This window comes from Phoenix dactylifera, chromosome 9 (genome assembly GCF_009389715.1).
Source record: "Phoenix dactylifera cultivar Barhee BC4 chromosome 9, palm_55x_up_171113_PBpolish2nd_filt_p, whole genome shotgun sequence".
In the NCBI taxonomy this organism is placed as follows: Eukaryota; Viridiplantae; Streptophyta; class Magnoliopsida; order Arecales; family Arecaceae; genus Phoenix; species Phoenix dactylifera.
This window is the reverse complement of record NC_052400.1, coordinates 10,013,281-10,028,811: the sequence shown is the minus strand read 5'-3', so window position 1 is coordinate 10,028,811 and position 15,531 is coordinate 10,013,281. Positions and strand designations below refer to the sequence as shown.

General features: G+C 39.7%; 1 protein-coding gene and 1 pseudogene across 5 annotated transcripts in view; one reads left to right on the top strand and one right to left on the bottom strand.

Annotated features, from left to right (window-relative positions):
• The first annotated feature begins 1,550 nt into the window (after positions 1-1,550).
• LOC103709442 lies at positions 1,551-2,917 on the top strand (annotated as a pseudogene).
• Positions 2,918-3,269: 352 nt separating this feature from the next.
• Positions 3,270-15,531, bottom strand: part of LOC103709416 (DNA topoisomerase 3-beta) — a 39,822-nt gene continuing 27,560 nt past the window's right edge. For 4 of the 5 annotated variants that reach the window (XM_008794730.3, XM_039129980.1, XM_008794734.4 and 1 more), the window contains 7 exons: positions 13,979-14,257; positions 12,366-12,534; positions 11,993-12,121; positions 11,596-11,808; positions 5,621-5,800; positions 4,034-4,719; positions 3,270-3,642 (listed from right to left, as the gene is read on the bottom strand). In XM_008794730.3, the coding sequence (XP_008792952.1) occupies positions 4,078-4,719; positions 5,621-5,800; positions 11,596-11,808; positions 11,993-12,121; positions 12,366-12,534; positions 13,979-14,257 (1,612 nt within the window). In that variant the 3' untranslated portion in view covers positions 3,270-3,642; positions 4,034-4,077. The remainder of the gene's footprint in view (positions 3,643-4,033; positions 4,720-5,620; positions 5,801-11,595; positions 11,809-11,992; positions 12,122-12,365; positions 12,535-13,978; positions 14,258-15,531) is intronic. The other variant, XM_008794732.3, reaches the window with a different exon arrangement.

The window sequence follows — 15,531 nt, the reverse complement described above, 5'->3', positions numbered from 1 at the left end:
AATTTTCCAGTCGGCTCAGTAACGGATCTCACGAACTGGAGAACTTTAGGTCTATCCTCAAAATAAAAAAAAATGGAAAACTTATAATCAACATGAACCCAACGCAAAAGGAGATCCAACTCAATTCCAGTTTGGGCTCTAAATTGTACAACCCAAGCCGTTTTGCATGGTGCCTGGGTCCTCAAGGTAGACCCATATCTGAACCAACCCCCTTGCAACCCTAAATTGGCACATGAAGAATCTTTCTCTGACCCATTTAATCATTGTACGATCCAAGCCCATGCTATAGTTTCAACTTTACCAATCGAAGCCGGAGAGCACCAAGCTCAAATTGGTTGGACTTGAGAAAAATCAGGGTTCAATTTTAGTAACATATCCCTCATGAGACTCGTCAAAATAAGGAGAAAATGTGAAGGCTAAAAAAATAGTGAAATCTATTGAGTTATAGGTTAAAAAAAAAAAGGAATCTGTCACAACATTATATGCACTGCGGCTCGATAACCTAGAGTTAAAAAAAAAAAGAGTCAGGTTACAATTGCATGCACTGCGGCTTGATAACCTGGCTTCGAAAGGGAAACAGGTTGTCCAGGGTTCTGCCCATTTGCATCCTTAGTGATCACCGGTCTTGATACTTATTTCCTTTTGTTTTTGAGTGAGACGGAAAGAGATCCACCTCCACTAATTATCTAGATCCCAAGTTGTGGGATGCAGACTGATTAGTCTCAATAATAAAATTTAACTAGTCATAGATGATAAATTGGGCTACTTAACAAGGTTCTTAAGCTTAGCTACAAGCTTAAGTGTGACCCGATGCATATACACTAAGCTTCAATGCCTTAAAACTTTGTGCTAGGCTTGGGTTTGAGCTCGATCCAAATTTAACCATATCAATCTCTAAAAGACATACATCGGCTCAACTTGGCTCATCTGCACCCTTAGGAATCCTCACTAGATAATTAAAAATGCATCGATAAAATGATAGCTGCTCTGTCTTCCTACGTCGACAAGAAATCTCAGTCATTCTATCTTGGCAAAGAGATCAAAATTTCTGGATTTTTTTAATGCAAAACAATTTAAATATTGCTTCACCCGAGGCAAAGTAAACCGTGGTCTGCTACAGACCATGAAAAATGTGGGACGCAAGGAACTTCGTCCTGAAACTAAAATCCAAAAGCAACCGAGTTTTCTCCATCACAGCCTCAAACTCATCCATTATAATAAGGGTGACCGTGGACAATGACAGGCCCAAATAGCCTGTCGATAGGCCACCACAATGGGTTTCCAGTATTCTTTCTTCCTAATAAAAGATCAATTACTGCAACCAATACCTTTCTTTAGAATATCCAAGCTGGCTTTCTAGAATAACAAAGTAAGCTTTGGCAAGTGGTTGCCCTCCCCAGACCCAATATAAACACCTGGAAACCAGAAAAACAGACTTCCTACTGAGTTGTCCACCATCGGCCGTAATTAACACGCCAACTGACATAAAAGCAATGCGAGTTTTTTTGGGTATTCAAAACAACGCGGTTTTTTTTTTTTTTTTTTTTTTGCTAATGCGGGTGGATCATACCTGACGGAACCAGATACACTCAATAAGGTTAAAAAATAAGATATCTCGGAGTGCCAAGAGCAACTCCCCATCGCCAATCCACAAGGTGCCTCCGAAGTGACAAGCTACATACGCAGCTACCCAATCCGCAGCACCATTACCTTCACGGTAAATATGCTTGGCCTGAAAGGCCCATCCATCCCTCGCCATAGCCCAAATGTCACGGAGCAAGGGATAGTTACAACCGCCACGCCTTGGACCCCCCGGATCCAACTGACAACGGTGGCTAAGTCACCCTCTAGGATAATGGACCTAGCCCGTAAGACACACGGGGCATGGTGAAGGCCCGCCCAGGCTGCTGTCAGCTCCGCACAACGCGAGTTTAACCCTGCAAGCTTTCAAATGATTGCACTCATAGGCCCTTTAATTTCTTAGGCACAAAAGCTAATGGTGGTCTGACTGATGACCAGAATCAGCTACCACGCCACCAACACAGATCTCACAGCCCAGTTTTCAGACCAGAAACAAGGAGAGGAGGGGGAGAGGGAGGGACAGTACGTAGGATTGCAACAGGGTGATGGATTACGTATTCAAGATGGTGGTTATTGGAGACTCGGCCGTGGGCAAGAGCCAGCTCCTGTCCAGGTTCTCCAAGAATGAGTTCAGCACCGAGAGCCGGGCAACTGTTGGGGTTGAATTCCAGACCAAGACCATCCTCATAGACAAGAAGCTTGTCAAGGCCCAGATATGGGACACCGCCGGCCAGGAGCGATACCGTGCTGTCACCAGCGCCTACTATCGCGGCGCACTTGCTGCTCTCATCGTCTATGACATTACCAAATACCCCAGTTTTGAGCAGGTCCCCCGGTGGCTTGATGAACTACGGGCCCATGCAGACCCCAACGTCATCGTCATGCTCGCCGGCAACAAGTGCGACCTCGAGGGGCTGAGGGCGGCGCCGGCGGGGTCGGGCAAGGAGCTGGCAGAGAGAGAGGGACTGCTCTTCTTGGAGACGTCGGCGATGGATAACTAATGTGGAGAAGGCCTTCCTGATGGTTCTGGAGAGGATTTCTGGGATTGTCAGCAGGAAATCACTCAGCAGCGGCGATGGGGAGCTGCCTCTGGTTCTGAAGTCTTCTCTCAGAGGTACCAGATTGGATGTAAAAGAAAGCACGCAGAGGTACCAATGCTGTTCAAAGTAGTTCAATCTTTTCTGCATTTTTCACTAAGCTAGTGTTAGGATCAACGAAGAGAAAGCCTTCTTAATGTGGATCAACAGGAGCATCTTTTATTCTACTTTGTTGCAATAGTGGTATTTCAGATTTACTAAGAAAAAGCATATCAGAAACTAAAGAGAGAATCAAGAAGAAGGTTACCCCACATGCTGCTTGATTCTCCTTCATTATACCACCAATATCCATGGATTGGACCTGCTAACATTTTTCCACCTGCAAGACAAACGTTAGTTATTTGAAAACTCTTTTAACATTCGCAGCACAGGATGGTTGAAACAATGGCAATAGTGTCAAATGGTAATTAACTAGAAATACATAGAGATCAACATAAAACGATCAGTGAAGCCTCTACCTTTCTGGTTTTGATGTCCTTCAAGACTTTTGCTCGAATAATGATACAAAGTAATGCTATACAATAGAGATGGATGAAATGCAAGTCAGATGCAAATGATCTTTTGGTGTAAATTTCAAGACACAAGGCACCATTAATATCAGATTACTTTTCTGAAAATATATTACTTTTCTAAAAGTATACAATAATCGCTGTGTCATAAATCCATACAGCACATATAATTGCAATAAGAATGATACAGAGTGTCTGAACATCATTGAGGCGTGTCTGGTTGCTAGAAATACATCGACAGACATCTAGTATCAGCAACATCCTTTAGTTTTACACTGAAATCACGTTTGAGAACTTCATAACTATAAATCATGCGCCCTAACAGAGCAAAGATTCCAGCATCAAATCTTGCCATTCTGCAGCTCCAGGAAGCAAAAAACCTTTAGATGTGGTGATAGAGGCCTGAGATTCCATTGCATCAATGTTGTACATTGATAAAAACATCTTTCCTGGTTCTGTAACAAAAAAGAAATGCAGCAGAATGCAGTTGATGTTTCAAAAATTTGCAGGCAAGCTAATGACAGTAGTACACTCGTAAATTCTTGTGTAGAGAATTGAAGTATCATGTTTTGTCTTATTTGGTCATCTTTGCATCAAAATTTTGCATGGCATGTACAGAGCTATCAGAATCTCCTCAAAATTATCCTTGCACCGTTAATTCTTGTGTGAAAGAGGATTATTTTCCGGGCTGTGAAAGAGAACACAAACATTCACAGATAGGGCATCTAAAGTTATGCAACGTGCATGATAAGTGAACAACTTTTCTTCTCCAGTTAATATTTGCATAAGCAATAAAAAACATATAATAATCAATCTACAGATGGAAAAAAAAATGAAGCAACTTACCAAGAACAGGAGATGTCAAGCCAAAACGAAACAGCATGCTCTGCTTAGAAATCTCGGAAACTCATCTTTGGATCCTCATATTTTGAGCGACCCCTACCCCTACCCCTGCTGCTTGCTCTCCCTCGACCTCTACCTCTCCCTCTTCCGCGCCTGAAAAAAGATTTGCCATGCTTCATCTCCACGAGCGAATGCAGTAACTCATCACACAAGATGCAACCCACATGTAAAGTTGCTCCATCGCTCAGGGGTGTTGTCCTCTTATTAAAGTCCACTTCGATGATTGTTGAGTCACATTCAGGGCACTTCTTGCCTGTAGTTGAGATTCGATGAGCACCCTGTGGGAGGGAGACAAGGCAGTTGCACATGTTGCAGTAAAGCCTCCATCTGGGTGCACTAACTGGATCGAGGACAAGTGTACCACTGCACTCAGGGCAAGCACAAACTCCTTGGGATATTAGAGAGTGTCGACATGTTGGATGAGGGCAGAGAAAGCATGGCATACCCGCTCCCTTTCCTATCTTTCCAGAACTTCCAAGCTTGAGGGCACCAAACAGTTTGTCAATTCCTTCAAATGGGGGGCTATTATAGCAATAGGGGCAGAGTGGGAATGTCTTCCCATCAGGGCCTGCCATGGAAAAGAGCACCAACTCAAAGCCATCTAGAGGGCATGCAAGTTCCTTGTAAAGCTGGGGAAAAAAAGGATTTATTAATTATTAGAAGCAAATTGATGAGTAGCCTAAAGAGAAGATCGGCACCTAGATCATATGGCAAATGCCTCTGAACATTCTACAAACACAAAGAAACAAGAGCACCAAAATGCACTTTACTTAATTCATCTCAAAACCTTTTTAGGTTGAAAAAATATATTTACAGTATTATTACAAATGATAGAAACATAGACTACATTTCAGAAATTGTATTTTGGCTGATTCTTCTTCACCTTCACATGGATCCCACGGGTCAGCCCAACTGGTTAACAGCCAGACACCTAAGGCCTAGCCCATGCACGCAGGGGCCAAAACAGACAATCCAGGTTTAATATTGACTCTTTCATCTACTTACATCAAATAGGGTCAAGCTCCATTTATTTAACAGTACTTGAAAAGCTCTATGTTTCCCGGAACCTCAATGTAATCTAAAATACCCATACCAGACGCTTAAATATGGAGATGGAAATGACACTTAGACACATCTCTGCAAGAAGAAATTTTTAGATATTGAAAGGATCCGACACTTGCATCCACCCACACCTGACACACATACGTGAATCCATGTCATATAAGACAAGCTACACTATTGTGTACGTCTGATCAAATCAATCTTTGAAGCACTGAGACAATTTCTCCTTTGGTCTACCATAAAGAATAAATATATTCTTGGCCTAAAATGATTAAATGATGTTATCCCCAGCATGCCTGCCAGGGGAGATTGCAAACTGGTATGAAGCATTGACATCCAGTTTTAATATTCCAATTTCACTAAAACCATAACCATGGGAGAGAAAAAAATAGTAGTAAGACTAGCATCCTTAGATATGACTTTCCAGTGGGCAGTATATGTAGAATCACTATAATTGCAATGGCTTACCTTTATGGTGCCATTCTGAGGGAGGTAATAGACCTCCTCACAAGTCACACAATATAACCGTTGTGGCTGAGCAGAAATGTATTTCATGTACCGAGTACATTTTCCACATTTGCTCAGCAGACGCCCCGAGTCTGCTAAGGGTGAGAACTGTGCTTCAAAGAGAGCATCCATGTTTTCAATCTGCACTAAAGCTTCAGTTAACTCATTCAAAATGGAAAACAGTTATATGTGGAAAATGAACCATAAATTTGAAGCTAGTTTAACATTCCAATAATCCAGCAATGATATGTATACATACTTCTAGAGAATAAATCAGCCTAAATTATGAAGAATAGACACAATGCAATGGCAGATAGCTTCAGAAGTCCCTCTCATTGATCTCAGTTCTCCGCTATTACGGACAAAAATTCAGCTAATATTAGGGCTCAGCAACATGACCCTGGCCCTTCGTTCTAGAACAAGTCAAGGAGGGCCTTGTATGGTTCTATAACAGAAATCCCACCAAGATGTAAGCTTTCATCTTGTCATCTTATTCAGTACTTACAAAAGAAAATGCATTTTCTGCATCTTTCGTAAATGCCATATTAGTTGTACAGACCTAAAAGTGCAGAACACAAAAGCTACCATACACCAGTGTTTAGGAACTCACAAATATAAAACGAGAAAGCTACCATATATCGGTGTTTAAAAAATTACAGAATCAACTAAACCTAGCAGGATTATAAGTCAATCTACTGGCCAAAACTGGCTGCATGGAACTTGAATAAAATTAATTTGTTAACTTGATGAGTCAACTCAAAAACCCATTTGAGTTAGCTCAAATCATTCAACTTAGTAAAAAAGGCAGCCCAGCGCATGAGGCTCCCGCTATTGCAAGGTTTGGAGAGAGTCAGACGTATATAGTCTTATCATTGCATGCGGAGAGGCATTTTCCATGCTTCAACCCGTAACCTCCACATCACAATAGAGCAACTTTACGATTGCACCAAGGCTCGCCCTCAGATCATTCGACTTAGTCAAGTTACAAATTAGTAAGCACCATACACTAAACAAATTTGCACATCCATTGATTGTCAATGCTCTAGCCATCTATTTAAACATACAGAATGAGTGAGATAGGGTGATAATAGTACCCTATTAGGAAGCAATGGAAACATTTCTCACCAAGGATTCAAATTTTTGGCTGCAAAGGATCAGTTTCAGCAGAGACTGACAAGAACCGACTGAATATTTGGTTTTGATCAGTTTTGGCAGTTTCAGCCAAAACCAACTGAAACAGTTGGATTTTTTTCTTTTTCTGTTAACAAGTAAATGTGTTTAATGTTTTAAAGAGTTTGTTGTATCATTCAAATACACATATCTAAGCTGTGTCAATTTGTTATATGCATAAAATATAGATATACAAACTTCACTTGCCTCTCTTCTCTTATGTTTGACCAACAATATCAATACTTGTTAGAGGTGGTACCCTAACAAAGCCATGTTATAATGTATGAGATAGTTTACGAGGCATTAACAAAATGACATTCTTTCATTTCCAGGAATATTGGGTTTCATGTATGTTAGATTGAGATGTCTAGCATGGTATAACACCTAAGATACATAGGGTATTATAAGATATAGGACACTCAGTAGCTATAACCAATTGAGAGAGAACTAAGGTTCTAAATCATGCTTCCTAAAATTAGTCACAATTATGAGTGATCTCAGGTGACCTGTTTATATGGATGCTAAAACTGTATGGCGATATTAAGGCAACCTTTGTTGGTTACTGGAGTAGTTTTTTCTCATTAGTGCTTGGTCATTTCTTCACATGTTGATGGGCAAATCTATGAGTTAAGAGCATGTCTGTCCGAAATTAACCTGTCAGAAGAGGTTAACCTGTCAATATAAGGTTGCGTTTTCATAGTTTGACGGTCTCTGCAATTCTTCAACTTGCAAAATTTGAATTTCATGGTTTCGATTTCATTATGTTCACGATCAGACCGAGTAAACCAATTAATGAATTTAATTCAGTTACGTAACCCAAGGAACCATTACCTGATGAGAGGGAAATACTAGTTTGAGGAATTAGGATTAATAGGACAAGTTAGATCCAGCATTCACAGTCTTGCAGAAGAGCTCTAATAAATTTATTATGGAAAAAATATAAATTACATCTATGTGTTTTGAGGTTTTTTTCTTAGAGATCGCATTTATCCAATATCTTGTCAAAGCCCAAAGCCATATGATGATTGTGCAGATTGTTATGGAGTAAACAATGTTACATTATTTAATCCCAAAAAATAAAATTGGTAATTTGTTGTGGGGAAACTTGTGCAAAATATATCTCATGATGTTATAACATCTAAGGAGTTTGCCGTAGCATCATTGCCTAAATTACTAATAAGTAGATGCAAGGTTAGCAATATCACAGTATGCTATAAGACTAAAAAAAAAACAGTTCATTCACTATACACCAATAGCCCTTAAGTAGGAATATGAGTTCCAATCTCAGCCTACTTGCTTAGTCCCATAATCCTATAGGTTAAACTAGCTTATTCTGAAACATATGGGCCACTTTGCAGGGTTTCTAGGTTGTGTACCTTGGTCTATACTCCTTATACAAACTCATTAGAATGTGTGAAAAAATAAGCTAGCTTACTGGGACTTACGCTTAATACGAAGGTAAAACCCAAGTTAAGACCAACTTGGCCAAAGAGAGGCATCTGCTTTACCTTCTTGGATATAAAGTCATTATAGTACTTGATCATTCAGTTTAGTCTAAAGTATATGCACCCGACACATAAATAAGCAAATAGGTATGACACTTGGACACAGCTCTGTAAGAAGAAATTCTTAGATACTAAAATGATCCTCCACCTAAAAAAGTATTCACACTCAATGCATGTACACAGTCCATGTGATATAGGATAAGCAAAAGGTAGGGAATGGCTACTAGGGTTCCTTTCCATCTATGGAGGTACCACATGGCCCTCATTTAATTAAAACTCACTATCTAATGTTCTCTCTCTCTCTCTCTGTGTTTTCCTATACATAGTATTGTGAGATTTTTGAGAAACCCTAGGAAGTTTACAAGTTGAATTCAGTCATTTTGAGCAAGCATGCATGAATTCAAGACTTCAAGGTTGTGCATCACAACTGATGGTGTGTGACTTTAGGGCTCTTGACCTGCATCGAAGTCCAAGGTGAAAACCAAAGCTTGGCATGCTTCTGCTTTGGAAAAAACATCCTCATCCTTAAAGGTCATTACCATTCAGTCTATTGCGCATAATGATACCAAGTTGTTGCAATGTAGTATGTCCAAGATCCAACACTTACCAGCATTGCCATCCCCCCCCCCGGAACCATCTCACCCCTTAATTGATCAGCTTGGCAATGGCCACCCGCTAGAACACTAACCAAATTCCTCTCTCACCTCAATATACTGTGACCACAACACTGCACAGGAAGCCTCTAATCTATTAATCACCCTGTGATGGAGACCATTATTATTCAGGCCTAGCATCGGCAAAATCAGTACCGGGCATCGTACCGGTTGCCTGGCGAAATGAGTCGGTACGGGCCCACGCTGGGCCATGTCGGGTTCATACTGACACATTAGAAGAGACGGGGGAGAGGGAGAATGAGAGGAAGAGAGAGAGAGAGAGAAGGCAAAGAGAGGGAGGGAGGCCAGCGGAGCGCCAGCGAAGGCCAGAAACAAGGGTCCGGCTGCGGCCTTCGCCTGCTGCCCTGTCACAGGCCTTAGACGGCCCTTCGCCTACCTCCGCCACCCTCCCTCACCCTTTTCCTCCCTCCCCCGCTCGCTCTCTTTTTCTCTCTTTCTTTCTCTCTCCGCCTCCGGCAACGATTTTCATTTTCATTGCCGGAACCAAGATTCGCGGTACCGATCGTACCGGTCGGCTCCGGTAACGGTACGGTACGGGTGCCGAATCGAGCCGAACCGATACCGTACCGATAGGGCACATTCGGCCTGGTTTCGACCCCATCGTCGTTTTTTTTTTTTTTGAGTTCTTTCACTTATTTTACCTTATTTAGTTTTTACTGGATTTTTCTTCAAGAAAAACGATACTTTCCGACCCTTCTAATTTTTTTCATGCCTTTGTCTTTGCCTTTCTCTTCTTTTCCTCCTCCTCTCTCTGCCTTTCCTTCACCTAAGCTGATGGATTTGGCTTTAGCATTCGGTCGGCTTTTATAGCCAACCGTTGAGGGCTTGAGACACTGTGGCACTTTGAAAAGTGCCACTGTGAGCCACAGTGCGGCACTTCGAAGTGCCGCACCAACCGGCACTTTCGAAGTGCCGCAATGTGGCACTTTCATTTGAAGTGCCGCACAAACCGGCACTTTGAAAGTGCCACAGTGTGGCACTTTCAAAGTGCCTCTGGCCAGCGCTGTGGCACTTTCAAAGTGCCACGCGCTGGCACTAAAATCCAGCACCGAACCGATGCGAACCGAGCCGGTTCGCACTGGTTCCAGCTCATACCGGTGCGAACCGAGCGGTTCGCACCGGTTAGATGCTCAAACCGAACAGTTCCGACCCATATTGGGTCGGAACCGTTTTATACCCCTGTACCGGACCGATGCCAGTCGGTACCGGTCCGGTACGGGCTGAACCGACCGGTACAGGTCGGTTCAGCAGACCCTGGCCGGAACTATCCCGGTGAGCTGTCGAGACAGCTTGGAACAGCTGGAACCGCCCGGTTTGGGACGGTTCTGTCGACCCCGTTCAGGCCCTTTCCTCCTCTCCTCTTGTACCATCCAAATGAAATCATACTAGACTAAAATCAGTCATATCTTCCATATGTGCATAAATTTTAAAAATTAGTTTTTTATTGACTATATAGTTTTGAATTTTAAAATTATCCATGGATACGAACTCCCCCAATTTTTCGAGTAGACTCTAATAATGCAATATGAAAAATATTAGGATTTTCAAAACATATCCATACATTTAGGTAGAAACCAAAATTTGGTCAAAATGTATAATCAATTCATATTTTAGGCTACAACTGTGCCTCTCACATGGAGGAAAACATCAGGAGATAAGAAAAGTTTACTTCCATTTCTCCAGCAATGACCATATAGTGTATATAAGATTACAATACACATTAAACTAATGCTCTTGCTATAAAAATTACACACCTGCTAATATTTACTCTCAAGCAGATAGAGCAGTGAAACTATTGAGTAAGTGGAAATAAGAATTAATAGAATCTTTGATTTGATCTCTAAAATATTTGTATTTTATAATGCAAAATGGACTGAAAGTTTCTTACTAAGTAGTATGTTGCCCTTATGGTGTTAATGAAGATGAGAATTTATCTACCACTCAAGACATTGAAGCCCAAGAAATGTAGCTTGAAGAGTTGCAAATTATTAATCTCAAATCTTAAAAAATTATTTGCACCAATAAGCTATGATGGTGTTCTACAAAAGATACTCGTGCATTCAAAGGCAATCTTTTTGTCCTGATACACAGAATATTTCTAACAAAATATCTGCTTTGGCAATCGCAAGTAGCCTTGAAGAGAAATATAGAGGTGGGTTAGGAGGTTCTGCTATATGTGGTGGTGGATATGGATGTTCTTGGACAAGAAAGTTAAAATGGATGGTGCACACATTATGGATTCCCCAATCATAATACCAAGATATGCTAGTATAGGATATTAGTTGGTACAGGAATCCTTCTTGAAGAGGACGGGTTGGTAAGCACAGCATGATACATTAATTATACATCTATGGTTTGAGTATATAGATTACAAATTTACACTTTACCTTTATCATTTTATTCCGTTATAGGTAATTGACTATGTTACTTATATGCTGCAGAATAAAATCATAATGGAATGTCATTTAGGTCGTAAAGCAGAGCTTGATGACCTTCCAAGATTCACAACAAGAATCCTGATATAGGTAAAGTAAAGAGAATTATAAGGCATCCAACATGCTCTTACCACATATTAGCTAAAACTTACCTTTCTAACGAAGTAAGTATACTTCTGTTTAAATTGTTGAAGGACGTGCTGCACAACATGGATATGATCAGCTTTTCCTTTAGCAATCAGGGCGATCTGCTGCTCAATAAAGCCGCGGATGTCTGGCAAACAAAGGTCTGGATCAATGCATTGATATCCCCTTATCAGAGTGGTCCCTAGGGCCATCGGTACCAACCTCCTTCCAGAATTGACCTATAAGTAACATAAGAAACCGAAAATTTAGGATTCATAAGGCATTGGACACTCAGAATCTCAAAGATCATTGATTCAGGTGCTAGTCTGCTAAATAGTGATCTGCGTAAACTTATATAAGCACAATCACAAATGAGAAGTGAAAATTTAAAATAATCGAGAAGAAAGATTATTAGGTAAAAACCTGCACATAGTTGCGCTCGCAGATGTTGTTTATGTGTACAGGAATTGAAGCATCTGTACCTATCCCATTCTTTTCCATGAGCGAAATTAGCTCGCTCTCACTGAGGTAGTCTGGAGGTGATGTACTGCCCTAAAAATTAAATAAAACTAATCATGGTACTAGCTATAAATCTCTAGTATGTACCTAGATATGAATTAACTTCATCGCTAAATAAACTCAAATTTTGGACAGCATAATTATGGAAGTTATGAGGCCAATTTAAGCTAGATATTACAGATTGCGGTATTTTAAAATGATATGACCAATTAAAACACATGTTGACAAAGTTGTTCATAAGAAAGAAGCCACAAATACATGGAGTGCAGAATTCCACCTCGTATAAGTCAACTTTTAGAATATCAATCTTCTCCCCCTTAGTAAACTGCGGAAGATTCTTCTCACCAACTGCCATCCATGGCATGATAGATGTGAATCCTTTAGCAGTAACACGTTGCCCAACTGAGTGAAACAGCTCCCCACCAGCTGCAAATTCTACTTTAGTCCTGGAACAATCATTAGAGAAAAGCATCTTTTAGAGGAAGACTATAAATGATATTCTTCCATCTTGAAAAGCTTTGCAACAAAATCAAAATAAGATCTCTCTCCCTCTCTCTCTCTATATATATATATATATATCTCCTCTCACAGGCACATACACAAACACACAGTGTAATAACCTAAGATCGCACCCAAGTTATTAATTGGGGTCCTTGGCCATGCTTAAAATCCAAGACCTCCCTAATGCACAACCAATGCAGGACTAAATACATGCCCGAAAAGGTCCTCATGCACCATTTTTCGTATTGGCAGTTCATTGACCTGATATTTAAGTAGAGGAATAACAAAGCAAAGTATTTTAGATATCATAACATAATGCTGAATTGATAGATTATCAATTTTAGGCCTCGCTAGTGTTACCAACACCACTATTTACAGTGTGATTAATAAGTATCTCGAAAATATTGAGTGGTCATGAAAGACCAATTTACTATGGGGAAGTTTTGGTGAACATGACCAAAAAATTAGGAATTTGCTTGTAAATTTTTGAACCATCTTACTTGATCCTTAGCACTTCAAAATCCTTCCATACTCGATCTGATCACCTACATTGCATGTAATCAGGTATGTGTGACAAGTATAGGTGCATGTCTAAGTGTTGGATCCTTTGTGTATCTCTTCTTATGAAGATGTGTCCAAGTGTCGGGTATGCATACTTTAAACTAGTTGAAGGGTATTCGACAAACCTTGACCATGATGCTGACGTCTATGAGGAACATAAATACTCCACAAAATTTTAGATGTCAATAGTATTTTATACTTTAAGTCCATTTAATATATTATATATATTCAACTATATATAATCATGCATTCAGTTATATTACAATTGCATTAATTATACTTCAAGTCCATTTGATGACAAAAAAATAGATCAAAACATCATCAAAATCCTAAGTTAAATAACCACAATGATTAAAATAATAACTGAAGACAAAAAAATTGAAAAAAAAAATGGTGGACGAGTCATATAACTATATGCTATACCGTTTTCTGTGCCAGTATAATACCAAACTAATACCACATTATACCAGTCACCAACCAGTATGGCACTCAGTACCGATTCAGCGGACCTTAGTTGACATACTCATAAAAGCTGACCCTAGTCATAATCTATAACTAACCACCTTATAGCATGATATCTAACCAAGCTCACTAATGCATAGCGAAACAACTGAATAAGTTGAAATAATACCAATTCTCAAATGTACATAGTACAGCTAAAGGAAAAATCTGAAGAATGTTTGCAAATCTGAATAAGAAAGATTATATAAACAAAATATGCTTTTGTGAACGTACTTCTTGGACATATAATTGTATAGACAATGGACGGAACAACAGATTTATTTATGAGCAGATTATCATGAGAAGAAGAGGAGTTGACTTAGAAACCTTGTATAATGACAATCAGGGCTAACAGTGCCGATAAAATGCTGACAAATGTATTGGTACAGTCTCCAAGCATCGTTTCCTAACATGTCCTCTGTTGCCGATCGCATTGGAGTAATGGGAGGATGGTCACCTGCATCTAATCCACATCGCGGCTTATGAAAACCATCAGCTAGTAGTGCCCGCACATCATTGCCCCATATAGGGTTATATAGTTGTACACCAAGTGCAGCTCTAAAGTCAAATGATGAAGGGTATGCTGTGCTCTCTGTACGTGGATAACTGTAGATTGTCATTCAGAAAGAAAAAAATGAGCCTAGCAGACAGCCAAAATAAGCAAAAACATTATTAGTAGTCAAAAGTACACAGAACGGATAGAGTGGTTGGCCTTCATATTTGATTAGGTCATGATAAGAAACAGATAAGACACATGACGAACAATTTACACAGTGCTGATGATCAATTGCATCAAAATCGAGGTTTGAAATCTTGGCCCTATATGTCATATCAACCCATATCGACACAGGTATCATCCACTTCAGTGAACAATGAGTAGATAGAAGGGGCATCTTGCATATGTCACTGTACCAATATGCGAATGATACAGGAAAAATACATGACTGTGAGATTTCATGCCCTGATCAATATATAATTTATCAGCCCTTAGCAAGAGTTCCAACTAGTGTTGCATGGACATGAATACAAGAATGGGATTCAGACATGCATCCAAATGTCTGACTTGGCAAGAGAGAAGGAGATATGAGGATATGTAGGATAACTTTAAGAAGATATTGTTTGTTAAAATTTTTCAATATATTTGTTCCACATTCAAACTTTCCAATTAACTTAAAAGATATAAGAAAATAATATTTTGAAATGTTATTCCAATAGCTACATCCTTGGTCAATCGCTAGGAAGAATAAATACTCACTTCTAGCATGAAAATGGATGGTCAAACTTATTGTTGGAAGAGTTCAACTGTATGCCAATCTTCAAAGTGGAAAAAATAGGACTTCTCTAAAATCTAGGTATCTGATACATATTCGACTTAGAAGCATATCCAACACATTGTTTGGAGCCGGACGCGAGTGTCTAGGTATTTAGGTTCCAACATTGTTTGTGTTCGAGAGAAGTCAATAACAAAAGAACTAACATATATATAGCATCATCTGAGCATGGACTTCATGCTCGAAACATAGCCATAATATCAAACGTCATGTTGATTTTCATTACAGTTTTCCTCCTCCTTGCTTCACTGAGGTTCAATTTGGTGTCCTATTGCTCTCTAACAAGTAAATTTTTCCTCTAAATGTCAATAGCTTCCACTTCAATTTATCTTTAAAATCACATGTTGAGCTCCTTATAGGAGTTGCATTGCAGCTTGATTATTTTCCTTCCCTAGATTTCTTGTTTACTAGCAAGCGGCAATCTTTTAATAAAATCTTATTATCTATCGTCACTATTCTGTTGTTCATAAGAAATTATTTCTCTTCTTAATCACTAAGCATCCTCTCTTAAGTTTATAAATGTAATTTTGGTTTAAGTTGCCCTTATTT